At 30.4% G+C, this 13,555-nt stretch overlaps 3 protein-coding genes and 1 long non-coding RNA gene across 4 annotated transcripts; 3 read left to right on the forward strand and 1 right to left on the reverse strand.

Moving 5' to 3' along the window:
- Nucleotides 1-2,590: 2,590 nt before the first annotated feature.
- Nucleotides 2,591-4,534, forward strand: LOC105124130 (pentatricopeptide repeat-containing protein At5g66520-like). The gene has a single exon (XM_011024006.1). It carries the CDS (start codon nt 2,801-2,803, stop codon nt 4,094-4,096), a length of 1,296 nt encoding a protein of 431 aa, XP_011022308.1. The 5' UTR covers nt 2,591-2,800; the 3' UTR covers nt 4,097-4,534.
- Nucleotides 4,535-4,620: 86 nt separating this feature from the next.
- LOC105124422 (peptidyl-prolyl cis-trans isomerase FKBP13, chloroplastic-like) lies at nt 4,621-5,633 on the forward strand. Its single transcript, XM_011024443.1, has 3 exons — nt 4,621-4,712; nt 5,060-5,240; nt 5,496-5,633. The coding sequence occupies exons 1-3, from the start codon at nt 4,675-4,677 to the stop codon at nt 5,631-5,633; spliced, it is 357 nt and encodes a 118-aa protein (XP_011022745.1). The 5' UTR covers nt 4,621-4,674.
- A 461-nt stretch (nt 5,634-6,094) lies between these two features.
- LOC105124133 (putative uncharacterized protein DDB_G0284619) lies at nt 6,095-7,983 on the forward strand. Its single transcript, XM_011024007.1, has 2 exons — nt 6,095-6,407; nt 7,717-7,983. The coding sequence occupies exons 1-2, from the start codon at nt 6,170-6,172 to the stop codon at nt 7,845-7,847; spliced, it is 369 nt and encodes a 122-aa protein (XP_011022309.1). The 5' UTR covers nt 6,095-6,169; the 3' UTR covers nt 7,848-7,983.
- Nucleotides 7,970-8,495, reverse strand: LOC105124131 (uncharacterized). Its single transcript, XR_841993.1, has 2 exons — nt 8,439-8,495; nt 7,970-8,078 (listed from the first exon to the last, which is right to left on the reverse strand). It is a non-coding gene; the product is annotated as an uncharacterized LOC105124131 (long non-coding RNA).
- Between the last annotated feature and the right edge of the window lie 5,060 nt (nt 8,496-13,555).

Here is a 13,555-nt window from a genome sequence, read left to right on the forward strand (position 1 = left end):
TATATATATATATATTTTGTAGAGATACAATCATAACCTGCTAGATTTGTTATAGATTGAACGAAAACTAGCTCGAAGGTATAGTAGCAGAATATGCGACCATATATAATTAGCTGCAGATATACGTGAAAAGTATTTATACAAGTATATAATATGCTCACGTAGACATATATTGACCCAGACAGCTATATATATATGGTTCAGTTAAGCACAGAAACCATATAGCTCTGTTCTGTAACTAGATTGAGAAGGTTAGAACACAGATCCAAGAGGCTAAACCACAATATATAGTCCTGTTCTTTAATCAATTGACAAAAAAAAAGAGACCTGGCCTTGGTTTTTGCAGCAGTCAATTAAGCTTGGCTTTTTTTTTTCGCTAATGTTGAGGGAGTGGGGCTTGCATGTGGGGGGGCACTGCTTTTAATTTGATGGTTAAACTTCTAGATAACAAATTCAAGACGATATGGACCACCGTTCCATTATGAAATCTCAATATCTTTAGATTAGAGTTTTACCGACAACTCCATGATTATCTCTTTTAAGTTTTTAATAATCAAAAGCCAAACAAAATTGATTATCCCCACTTGTCAAGCTCTCAATATGTAATAAATCCTTCTGTAGTCCCCGGAGCCCCCTCCCCTCCCCCCCACTAATTTTGTGTCTCTGTCGTCTCAAAATATCTCTCATTTAATTTGGCACGTAAGTATGGCTAATAATTATATTCCTTAGACGTCTTGATTTATTTATAATTAATACTAATTCCTAGACTGTATTCCTATAAACTCAAGGCAGTGTCGTAAGATGTTTTCGAAAAACCTTCTTTGATTTTTAATTAGCAAATTGGTGTCATTTTCCATGATTAACCCATTCATTTATCCTCTAATTAACTTGCATGCACCATAAAATTATAATTTTATGGACTCTGAAATTAATAACTATATAAGTTTTCGGTGATAAATAATTAATAACTCAAATTTAAAATTACAAAAAGATAAAATTTTTAATTCTTAATTTTTTCTATTTAGTCACTGCCTACGTAGTTAACCTTCTTTAATTTTTAATTAGCAAATTGGTGTCATTTTCCATGATTAACCCATTCATTTATCCTCTCTCTTTTTTTTTCTTTTTTTTTATCGGATGTCCCCGACTGGACAGCCCATTGATTTATCTCCGTATTTCAACATTCAACAAGAATGTCCACGTCATTTCTTGTTCGTACGGATCGCGTAGCGTTGTCCCTTGTCCAAATAGCGTCAAAAGTGTACCAGTAAGTCAAGTTATTTAATTTTTAACATAAAAGAAAATACACAGTACAAAAAGATTTAACTACACGAAAGTTATGTTGATACAAAATGATATGCTCGTGGATTTAAAATCAATCTAAATAATTAATTAAAATAAAATTTGATTTAAAATAAAATTTTAAAATAATAATTTTTTAATTATCAAAATAATAATATATTAGATCAACTTGAATCAACCGAAATAAACTCTATTAACCTTATAAAAATCAAATCAAAATAAATTTTAAAATTTAATTTTCAATCAATTCAAAATAATTAAATAATAAAAAAAAATAAAAAAAAATAAAAAAATAAAAAGACAATTTGAGTCAACTCATATTAACATGTCAAACACGCAACTTGAATAATGAAAATAAGATAAACTTGTAAAAAATTATTCAAAATAAATTATTCAGCTTAATTTAAAATCAATCCAACATTAAAAATTAAAATTAAAAAAATCATTTAAAAAAATATAAATATATTTAAACTAACTTGTTAAATCTGTAAACTAGATCATAAAACTAGAATAGTATAAATATATTTAAACTAACTTGTTAAATCTATAAATTAGATCATTAGAATAATCTTATAAAATATAAATTAAAATAAATTATAAATTTAATATTAAATAATAAAATGTTAAAAAATAAATTAAAATAACAAATAAAAAAACATTTTTTTATAAGTACCAAATAAATTATAAATTTAATATTAAAAAATAAATTATTAAAAAATAAATTAAAATAATAAATATTTTTTTTTATAAGTATCCGTAAGGAGTTTACAAGTATTTGTGAAGAGGTGAGCAGGAAATTCACCTCTTCTTCCAGCTTAAAAAAAAAAAAAAACATCTCCTTACAATTTGAAACTAAAACATAAGAGCCTGGATTTTTTAAAAAAGTCAAGCGCTAATGGGTATAGAACGTCAAGCCGACAAGCCCCCTCGCCTGGCCTTTGGAAAGACGCCAAGCGTTTATGGGTGTGTTTGTGTGTGTGTGTATATTAAAACTTTTATTGTTCTTACTGTAAATTAGTGTAATTTCACTCTTTACCTAAATATAAATTATTAAAAATTAGAGCAATATAATAATGAAATTGTTATTAATAAAGAGTTTTTTAAGCATGCAAGATAGATTTTTTTATAAGATATATTTCACATTAAAAAATAATTAAAAACAAAATAGTCTATTGGGTTTTTTAAACTACAAGATAGTGGTTTATCTGTCAGTACATACAATTTTAATTGAGAAATTCTTTCTTTTTTCTTTTTTTTATCTTTTTCTAAAAAATAAACAGTCCGAAGAATTAGTCATCCTCCCAACCTACTTAATTATTTTTTGAACTCAACACTGGGTGATAGCTGTTTCCCAACTCGTTTCCGCTGATTCGATGCCTGTATCGGCTTGTGTTAAAGCAAGCCAATGAAATTATTGTCATTTTGGTTTCGACTCTTCTTCATCCATGCCAATTGCACTGTTTTAATGGAACTAAGCACCACCTCCACGCAATGAGCCATGCTAGTTCCTCTCTCACACTTCCTCAAATCCACAAAATGGCAAATTCCCAGAAAAAGCTACAACACATGGGTTTTAGCCATAAAAAACGCCTCTTCTCCTCTCAAAGCATTGCAACTCTACACTCATATGCACCGCCAATCCATACCTTTTGATACCTTCTCAATACTATTTACTCTAAAATCATGTACTCATTTCAAGAACCTCACAATAATTCACCACTTGCATTCCCATATAATCAAACTTGGCTTCAATACACATGTTTATGTTTCCACTTGCCTCCTGCATGCATACGCTGTCATGTCGTTTGATCAAGCGTGTGATTTGTTCGATGAAATGCCTCAGAGAAATATAGTTACATGGAACACGATGATTACTGGGTATTCAAGGTCAGGGAGTATCAATAAAGCACGTTCTCTTTTTGAGGCTATGCCTGTGAGGGATGCAGCTTCATGGTCCGCCATGATTACCTGTTATATTAATAATGGGTTTCGGGATCAAGGGTTGTCATTTTTTCGAGAAATGATGGCTAATGAGAACCCAAAACCAGACCAAGTGACTGTAGGTTCTGTTTTATCGGGTTGTGCACACATGGGTTCTCTTGGATTGTTAGCTGGGAAATCAGTTCATGGCTTTGTAGTGAAGAATGGGTGGGAGTTGAACGTGGATATTGGCACGCTTCTTGTTGACATGTATGCCAAGTGTGGATTCTTGAAGAATGCTGTCTGGGTTTTTGTTTTGATGCAAGAAAGAAATGTCTCGACTTGGACTGCATTGATATGTGGTGCAGCGCAACACGGCTTTTGTCAAGAGGTGTTATCGTTGTTTAAGATGATGCAAGAAGCAGGTGTTAGGCCTAACGAGATGACTTTCACGGGGATTCTTAATGCCTGTGCGCGTGAGGGGTTGATTGAAGAGGGTCGCAAGTATTTTAAAATGATCAAAGAGACTGGTTTGGAGCCTAGAATTCAGCATTATGGATGCATGGTTGATATGTTTGGTAAGGCAGGGTTGTTAGAAGAAGCTTATGAGGTTATTAAAGAGATGGAATTTGAGCCTAACATTGTCATCTGGGGTTCCTTTTTATCAGCGTGCAAGATGCATAATCAATTTGACATTGCTGATAGAGTGATAGGGCAGGTCTTGAGGGATATAAAACCAGAGAATGATGGAGGGATTTATAGTCTTGTATCTGATTTGTATGCTTTAAATAAGAAATGGGATGATGCAGAAAGGGTGAGGAATTTAGTGCTTAACCAAAATGTGAGAAAAGCCAGGGGCTCTAGCTGTATCTGAAGTGGATTACTGTTATCGAGAGCTCAGTTTTCCTGTCTTCAGGCAGCACATAAAGACCGAAGAACTGTGCGCTAATTAATGAAACCGCATGCTGATTGTAATGGGCTTACTGTCTCTTGTTCATAGAGAGACGATCGCATATTCTTGATTTCCATCTAACTTCGTTTCTATTCTTAAAATTCTTGAGTCAACAGAATCTCAGAAGATGAACATGGGCACTGGGGAAGAAGAATTTTTAGGCTTAGTGCTCTGTCATTTGTTTTGGATGGTGACTAGTGACAATTCGAGGTTGACTAACCTTTGCTCTTCAGCTTGGATCCATAAATCAGCTGGACTTTTAGTGTTATTTACACGTCGATGTATTCATATATACTTTTGTTTGCGATTTTTCATTAAATCAAGGTGAAATAATCAGTTCTACTGGTTTTCTTATCATAATTTCGAGGTAGGTTTTGTTTGTTTTCTACTCATCAAGTAGATCAGCGTGGACTCGAATCTTTTTCACTTGCATCTCCCTTGAAACTTATTGTCATCAAAGTTGATCTCATTTGGGATTCTGGCAAAATCAGAATGGGGGAATGCCATCACAAGCTAGCACCAAGGCTACAACCAGGATGTTTTTGTTTGTCGCATGTTCTTTTTAGCAATCAGAATCTCCAAAGATATGGTGGTTTTATTTACAGGACAAAGAAATCTATCACATCAACGTTTTAACACTGGGATTTCTGGCTCTGCTAACAGTATCTGAGGTTTACAGACTGTAAAAGGAAATTATGATTTCACAAAATATGCTTCATTAGAAGCGTATCCTGTAAAATATTTCTTGTTATTGTAAACTGGACTGTGCTTGAATCTTGATAGCTTTCTTTTTAACAGTTCCACCCCTAGACTACTGTTTCAAGAACCCAATTCTGTTTCTCTCTTTCAGATTTAAGGGAGTAAAAGACAAACGTTTTTCAAGAGAAGAGAAGTATTTTACAACTACAGCTTCTGCAAAAGCTTCCTTGATGTTACTTTACAACTACAGCTCAGAGCAACAGCGGAAGAAGCTCCTTGTGAACTAACAGTTACTCCTTCCGGGCTTGCCTTCTTCGAAAAAACTGTGGGCTCTGGCCCTGAGGCTGTCAAGGGACAGCTCGTTAAGGTAATTATGAAATTCCTTCCTTCTTAGCCATTTCATACTTCAGAAGAAAAGCAGGCAACCAAAATCGTTAGTTATGTCCACAAGTTTTTGTGGGCAGTCACCGTTTGGCAATTTTTATGAGCTATATAGTGTATACCATCATATTTGAATCACACCTAAGCCGGTTTTAAAACATAACCATGTGATATATTGGAGATTTGCAGTTTTTTATATGCTTACCCGGGTACTTAATTATGTGGATGCACAAATGCACAGGCACATCATGTCGGGAAATTGGAGAGTGGTAAGATTTTCGATAGCAGCCATAATCGTGGAAAGCCTCTCACGGGGGTATGCTGTGCTTTTGAGGCATGCCCGTATAAACGCAAGTTGAAGCTCAGAAAAATTTATTAAAATAATTAAAATAATATCATTTTGATTGTTTTTTTAATTAAAAGTTAATTTATTTTGATTAAATTTTGCTCGGGTTAATATAGATTTTTTTATTAAATTAGATTAAGTTAAATTTTTCTTCTTCTTCTTTAATCTAAACCGATTTAGATTCCAGGTTAGCATGCAGGGCCATATTGGATTTTGTACAGCTGTACTACATCATTGCCTTGACCTGGTAATTCGAGAGATTGGAATTAAAAAAAAAATTAAAAAGTAAAGGGTTTAGTTGGATTTAACCTCAAGTTTGGGAGATCTTTGGACCAATTAGCCAAAATTGAAAAAGTGAGGATTCTAGTTCTAATAAAGCCATTCAAGGGCTGAGATTCATTTGAACTCGTACAAGCAAATCCTAATCCGGAAATAGAAATACTAATCCTCAAAACCAAACATCCTCTAATCGCTTCACCGATTAAAATCACACAAACCTACAAAACCCTAGCAGCCCTGAAGCTAAGCCACCAAAACCTCTACGCCGAAGCAAAGCTTGTTCGAAAAAAATGGCGAAATCTATGAGATCGAAGAGAGAGAAGAGGCTACGAGCAATAAGGAGAGATCTAGTACAGCCTCTTTGTGACAAGAAAGATGAAGCGAAGTTTGCTGTTCTAGAAGCTGCCCTCGCAGCTCCCAAGCTTCCAGTTAAAACCTCTCCATTCGCTTCTTCTTCCTCTTCTACTGCTATGGACACAACGACAACAACCACCACCACCACCACCTCCACCACAGATACTCAAATTGGTATGTCTAGTTTCGTTCGTTTCCTTTTTTCTACTATGATATGTTCTGTCTTTGGTTCTTTTTTCTCTTGTTGATTATTTAGGTTAAACGAGGAATTCATATGGGTTTGGAATTAAGTTTTAATGGTCATGTCATCATTGTTGAATACTGGAATTTGATAATTGATGTCTACTTTATGCTAACTCGTAGTAATGCATTAGTACGGAGAACATTATTTATAAATTCCTCATTTAGGGGTTGTTACTAGAATTGAACGAAGTATCTGCAAGTGGCTACTAGATTCTTCTTGGCATAAATTGTGATTGCCCATGATGGTTTACTCCTTATTAGCAACTGAGAAGGGCTACAAGGTGTTTCTAAGCCTAATTATTAGATCCTCATGTAGGGTGTTTACTTTTTTCTACATCTTCACATTGTTTGGTTGTTGATTTAGGAGTTTCTGTGTTTATTTTCCTCCCTGTGAGGATGCGGAAGGGACTGTGATGATTTCAGTGGGAAAGGTCTCCATCGTCGTAATTGGCTTTTACAGGCCTTGACGACCATCCACCCATATTCTGAGTCTCTTTCATTTTAATCTCTCTTTTTTTGTTTTTTTTTTTTCATTTTGTTGTGATAGTTTATTGGCCGATGATTAGACTAGCATCAAAGACAAGCATATGTCTGAAATTATGTGTTGAGCAATCTAATCTTCTCTATGAGGCGAATCCTGTGTATTATATAGGTATTTGATTCATATTTTACTTGGTTTGGTTCTCTGGAAATTTAATTTTGTTTCTATTCTTGGTATGCAATTGCCTTTGATGAAACAAATGGTGTATTTCTCACATGAATATCTGTGATTACAAACTTACAGCTTCCTTTGTAGGCTTCTTACACTCTGTTTTTAGAGTTGCTTGAATAAATGAAATCTTGTTTGTTTGTCAGTGTAGATCTTTTGAAAAGTAGATTGACACAATTGGTTACAGGATGATTATAAGCGTGGAGTGTGGTTCAATTGATAATTTCTGTGGTTATTAAAATCACACTTCTTTTGCGTACGAGTGCTTTCCTTTTTTACAGTGCTAGAATCGACACTTTTGCTCAGAAAGCTCAATTGATGATCTTATAGATTTTCCAGTTTCTTATGTTTGTGGCTTTTCCTCAATTCTTTTTCCCCCTTTTCAAATTTTATTGCAACTAGCAATAGATTGATATCTCATCTGTCAGGAGCAAATTTAAAAATTCAACGAGTTAATGACTATAAATTTCCTGGTAGCACGTTCAAAAATCTCAATATGTTGACTATGATCTTGCTTTGGCCCCACAACAGATATGGAATTGGACGATGGCAATCAAACAAAGAGGTCTTTGAAGCCTATAGGGAAGAAGCTAAAAAAGAAATTGAAGCTGTCAAGAAAGAAGAACCATGGAAAGGGGAGGATCAGGAGGAAACATATTTAATTTGCATGCACTAATAATGCTATTGACATTTTCATCTCTTGCTGACTTTATTTCGTAATTTAGGTTAGCTAAGTTTTGTATGATTGAGGCTGCTGTATTACATTTTGATAATCTTGTTGTTGAGATTCTATTTTCATTTGGAAGGTGTTGAATTTTGGAGGGCATGTGCCATGAAATCCATCCTGTTCAGATGGAAACTTAGGATCATAAATGGATTCGAGTGTGTGATTTCTTACTCCGATCCTGACCAGGTCTGAGCTTCCCAATCTCTATGCTGCTGGGGAACTCTGCAGCCTAGTCTGTGTGAGGGATTGATCATTGGATTTTGTGCGAAAAAGGAGCTCTTTGCCGTTTGGCTAAACAATTATTTGGTTGTGCCATTTTGGGATTCGGCAAATTGCGAAGATCTTCCTTGCTTATTCAGCATGTTCTTTTGTTTAGCTCTTCCCAGTCAAAAACCTTGATTAATAGTTTTGTGCTCATGCTCAATTACAATTTCGATGAGATATTCCAAGTTTCCACCAGGGATGGGGTTTCAATTGCCCGTACCATCCTAGAATGTTCTCTGCAATCACAAACGAAGGCAAGGACCTTTGGAGATGGGCAATTCTAGCTGATACGAGTCTTATTGTGTGTTTGTTGTTGTAATAGCACGTACTTTTTCAAAAAAAAATTATATTATTTTAATATATTAATGTTAAAAATGAATATTAAGAAATAAAAAAAATACTATATTGATATTATAAAAAATAACTGATTTAATAATATTTAACAGTTTTTTTTTTTTTAAGTGGGAGGAGGGCTTTTAGGTTTTCTTTGGCACTTTGGATCAATTATGTTTTTAAAGAAATTTGATTTTTTTTAATTTTGAATTATTTTTTTAGTGTTTTGAATATATATTTTTTTATGTGCAGGGATTAAAAATAAATCTTCAAAAAAGAAGAAGATATATTTTTTTAAAATAATAATAATCTTTTTACACTCTCAAACGAGGACTAGGTAAGCTTAGCCAATTCTCAGCAAACCATTCTCAAAGCAAGGATCACTGTACACGGGCAGGTCTGACAGCAATGAAATAGGCAAGTCAGGTGCCATGTGTGAAGTATGAACAAAAATATTCCCTTAATTCTTGCCTGGTCTCTCTCTCTCCAATTTCTTCCTCCTCCCTCTTCTTTACTGCTCAACTTTTCTCTTGAGATTTATAACAAACACCTTCAATACAGTTTTATTCGTATTACTAGTGCAGCACGCTGCAAACAGGTCAAGTTCGTTTTAATACGATTTCTAACTACAATGGTGGTTCTCAGCATCGACTGTCCTTGTGAATGCTTTCATGCCATGCATGGAACACTGGAATGAAAGGTCTAGGAGAGCCCTTGCACTATTGACTTCTCCATCGCTGTTGTAATATTTAATTTCTGATTCCTTGTCTACTGAGGGTCTGAAGGTTAATCAGGTTAATTTTTAATTTAATTTTTAAAAAAATTAAAATAATATTATTTCAATAAATTTTTTTAACTAATTTAATCCAGTCAGATTTTAGATTTATGGATCATCGAGTTTTACCTGCTAAGTTTCAACTCTCGAGATTTGCACACACATCCTCTTGATGGGGTTCTCTTGGAGGAGAATTGGCCACTTCTCAGTCCACACTTTTGGAAATTAGCTTTGGGGCACTGGCTGTATTTCAGTAACTTTCCGCAGCACGTTGAATTCTTCAGCTTGATTTGAATAAAAATATATTTTTTTATTTTAAATTATTCTTATGATATTTCTATATCGTTTTGATATATTATATGAAAAATAAATTTTTTAAAAAATATTATTTTAATTTTTCGTAGCTCATTCTAGTCTAATCTCAGAGCTCTTGATTGCATGAAGACGGAAATAGGACTATTAATTTCTCCCATTGTAGGAGTGAAAGAAATGGACACTTAAACTCCATTATTGGATCACCTCTCTTTCGGCTCTCTCCTTGATCTATTTTTCGAATAAATAAAGTATTTAGGAATTTCTACTAGATCAAATTCATCAAGGTCAACTGTTGGCTTAATTGGCCAGGTAAGGCGTGACGTAGCCACTGTTTTAACCTAGTTAAATAAAACGGGCTTATCGAATTTAATACCACGCGTAATCTTTTTGTTTATATAAAGCTCTTTTTATAGTATTTTAATAAATTCAGACAACGACCTAACCGCCCAACAGTAACTGTTTTGTATTTGATAAAAAACGAAAACTGTTAAAAAAATATAAAAAAGTTTGGATGATTTGAAATAAAAAGAGAGAGTATGTCTGTAATTAAAACCGTTTTATTTTATCAATATGGTTCCTTTTTTTTCTAGCTTTTTTTACCAAAAATTCTATTTTTTAAATAACAACTTATCATGATTATAAAAGCAGGTTTTAATTAAAAAAAACTGTGTTTTGATAATTTTGACATGAATATATTAAAAAATATATTAATAACACACTTTGCACGCATTGTCTCCATGAGATTTTGAAATTTATTTTTCATTTAACTAATAATCAAAATAGACACTTGATAACAAATAAAATTTTAAAAAATAAAAGTATATCATAAAGGATTGTAAAAAAAATAAAAAACCCTTACTAATATAAAAATAATGTTGTAACTCTATTTTTAAAAAAAGGTAAAAATTGATGGTATTTAACAAAATAATATCATAAATATATTTTTAATTATTTTATTTTAATGAATTTAGCTAGTATTAAGGGGGAAAATAGTCATAAAATGTCTTTACAAAAGAAGAACAGGCGTCTAGCACATAATAAAGGAGGCTAGGTGTGCGGGGGCCTGAAAGGCCAAACCTGCATCCTGGTCACTTCCTTTTCTTTTTAATGGGTGGATGACCCTTCCATTATATATATATATATATATATATATATATATATATAAAAGATTTAGACAACTGTGTAAGGTTCTAACATCTCATAGCAAAAAAAAAATCCATTTTCAACTCTTTTTTCACTTAATAACATATAAGAAACACCCTATAAACTTTATTATATATATATAACCTAAAACCAACCACCTTTTAACCAGTCAAGAAATAAAAAATAATAATCTCCAATAAAAAAAAATTCCAAAGCCATGATATAGTTTTTCTAGTGTGATGAAAATAAAAAAAATACAACGACACTCATCTTTTTAAATTAAACTTATTAATATTAAAATTAATTTTTTCATTGTTGAAATATAGTCATTCGGTTACTTTCTCTCCTCCATCTCTTGTTTTTTTTACCTCTTTCCCTCTTATTTTTTAAATTTAAAGACTAAAATATAAACAAAATAATTTTTTTGACCTGGATATAAAACTAAAAGGAAAAAAAAAATCAGCAAAGAATATGTGAATTAAACCGTACTTTTTCATGCAAATCCTAGATGGGCCATCCCCCGGTCCATTTTCTAGAAATCTTCTCAAAAATATTTAATTATAAAAAAAAATATGCAAAATATAAGAAACTCTTAACTCACAGGATGCAACAAAAGCACATGATTCAAACAAAAAAATAAAAAAATCCAGTGATAGAAACCAAAAAAATTGGCTACAGTGACCTCCAATAAACTATAAACATGTGCTCGGTGCAACGCATCACAATGTTTTCCTTTACAACTTAGTTTTTTTATAATAAATATATTAATGTATGAGTTTTTTTTTGTTTTAGATTTTGAGAATATAAATATGTTTTTTTTAAAAAAAAAAATATGAGGATGTGATTATCTGGGCATCCTTGTTATAGTTTATAGACATGCATTTAAATAACACTTGATTACTTTTTAGAGACGAGCATATGGGTATAAAGATATTTTTCTATACTTTCTGTTTTAAAAATATATGAATTAGATTCATTTTATAATTTTTAGTGAAAATTTTATTTTATGTCTTTTTTTATTCAACAAAATATATATTTATTACCTCTAAATTTATTATTTTATCTCAAGGTCCCGTTTATTTTATAAAATATAATTTTTTATATTTGTTTTTCATTATAAAAGTTGATTAACAAAAAATACTTTCTGGTAAAAAAAAATATCTTAGTTTTCAAGAAAGTATTTTTATTTTATTTTAAATGAAAAATATTTTTTTAAAAGTTATAAAAATTTAAAAATATCATGTTATTTGCTGATTATAGGATTTGATTTGATTTGATTTTTATATCAACCTTGATCATTATTTTTATAATTGTTATTTATTTTTATTTTATTATTTTTTTAATTGAAATTATTTATCTATTACATTTGGTCTTCATTTTTTTATTATTTATTTTATTTAAAATAATTTTTGATATTATAATTATTATTTTTTATTTTATCATCTTTCAACTATTAAATTTGATCTTTATTATTTTTATTTTTATTTATTTTATTTAAAATAATTTATGAAATTATTTTTTTTTTAATTTTATTCTAATTCAACCTATTTGTTTCTTATTATTTTAATAAACTTGAAGAAAATATTAATAAATTAATTTTCAACTCATTATTCATGATATAGCCAAATATTAAAAAAAATATTTTTCAATTTATTTTTTATAAAATTATTTTTTATTTTATCATCTTTTAACTATTAAATTTGATATTTATTATTTTAATTTTAATTTATTTAATTTAAAATAATTTATGAAATTATTTTTTTTAATTTCATTCTAATTCAACCTATTTATTTCTTATTATTTTAATAAACTTGAAGAAAATATTAATAAATTATTTTTCAACTCATTATTCATGATATAGCTAAATATTAAAAAATATTTTTCAATTTATTTTTTATAATACTATCAAATATTAAAAATAATTTATATTTAAAAAATAATTCATTTAAAAAAATTACTTTCAAACAAGCAGAAACACTATTTAAACACAACCATAATGATATGTTATTAATTAGCACACGAAGAAAAGTGACGGTTATATTAGTAAGAATATATGTGCAGATGATAGGCGTAGGTTTATTTAGTAAATGTATTATTGAAAATTACGTGTTTGTAGATGTTGCCGACGTTATGCATTTTCTTTGTATAAGTGCATATGTCATGGGTATATTATATTAACAATTACATCTTTGTATAAGTGCATATGTCATGCATATTTTTTTAGTAAATTATATATTAGTTTTTATAGTTTTATAAAATAAATTAAACAATCCTTTTAAGTTAAAAAAATAATTAATTAGTCTCTGTGTTTTCTAATATATTTATAATTTGATCTTTTCCACCCTTTTCGGTTTTTTTCTTTATTTTTTTTTAAGAAATAGAAATAAGATAGAGAATATGAAAGATTGAAGAGGAAAACAAGGAAACAAGATATGTTTTGAAAAAAATAAATATAATTAAAATGACCAGTACTGATTGAAGGATTAATTAATTGTTTTTCAAGTTAAAGGGATTAATTCATAATTTACTCTTCTTTTAAGAGAAGAATATAGGTAACAAGCAGAAAACAATATCCAATAGCAAGACAGTTCGCGTTGGATCAATAATTTAATAACGATAAATTCTTTAAACGGGAAATTAATCATAATAAAGAAAATTATGCATCCCCATTTTCTTCTTCTTTGAAATGTTCTATATCAATAGAATTAATTTTTTTTTATCAAACATAATTTATATTATTTTTTAATATATTTTTTCAAATAAAAACTTAAATTAACAGTTTAAATGTGACACCTTTTCAAGTTTGAATTTGA

The sequence above is a fragment of the Populus euphratica genome, unplaced genomic scaffold, assembly GCF_000495115.2.
Source record: "Populus euphratica unplaced genomic scaffold, PopEup_1.0 scaffold4.1, whole genome shotgun sequence".
NCBI lineage: Eukaryota > Viridiplantae > Streptophyta > Magnoliopsida > Malpighiales > Salicaceae > Populus > Populus euphratica.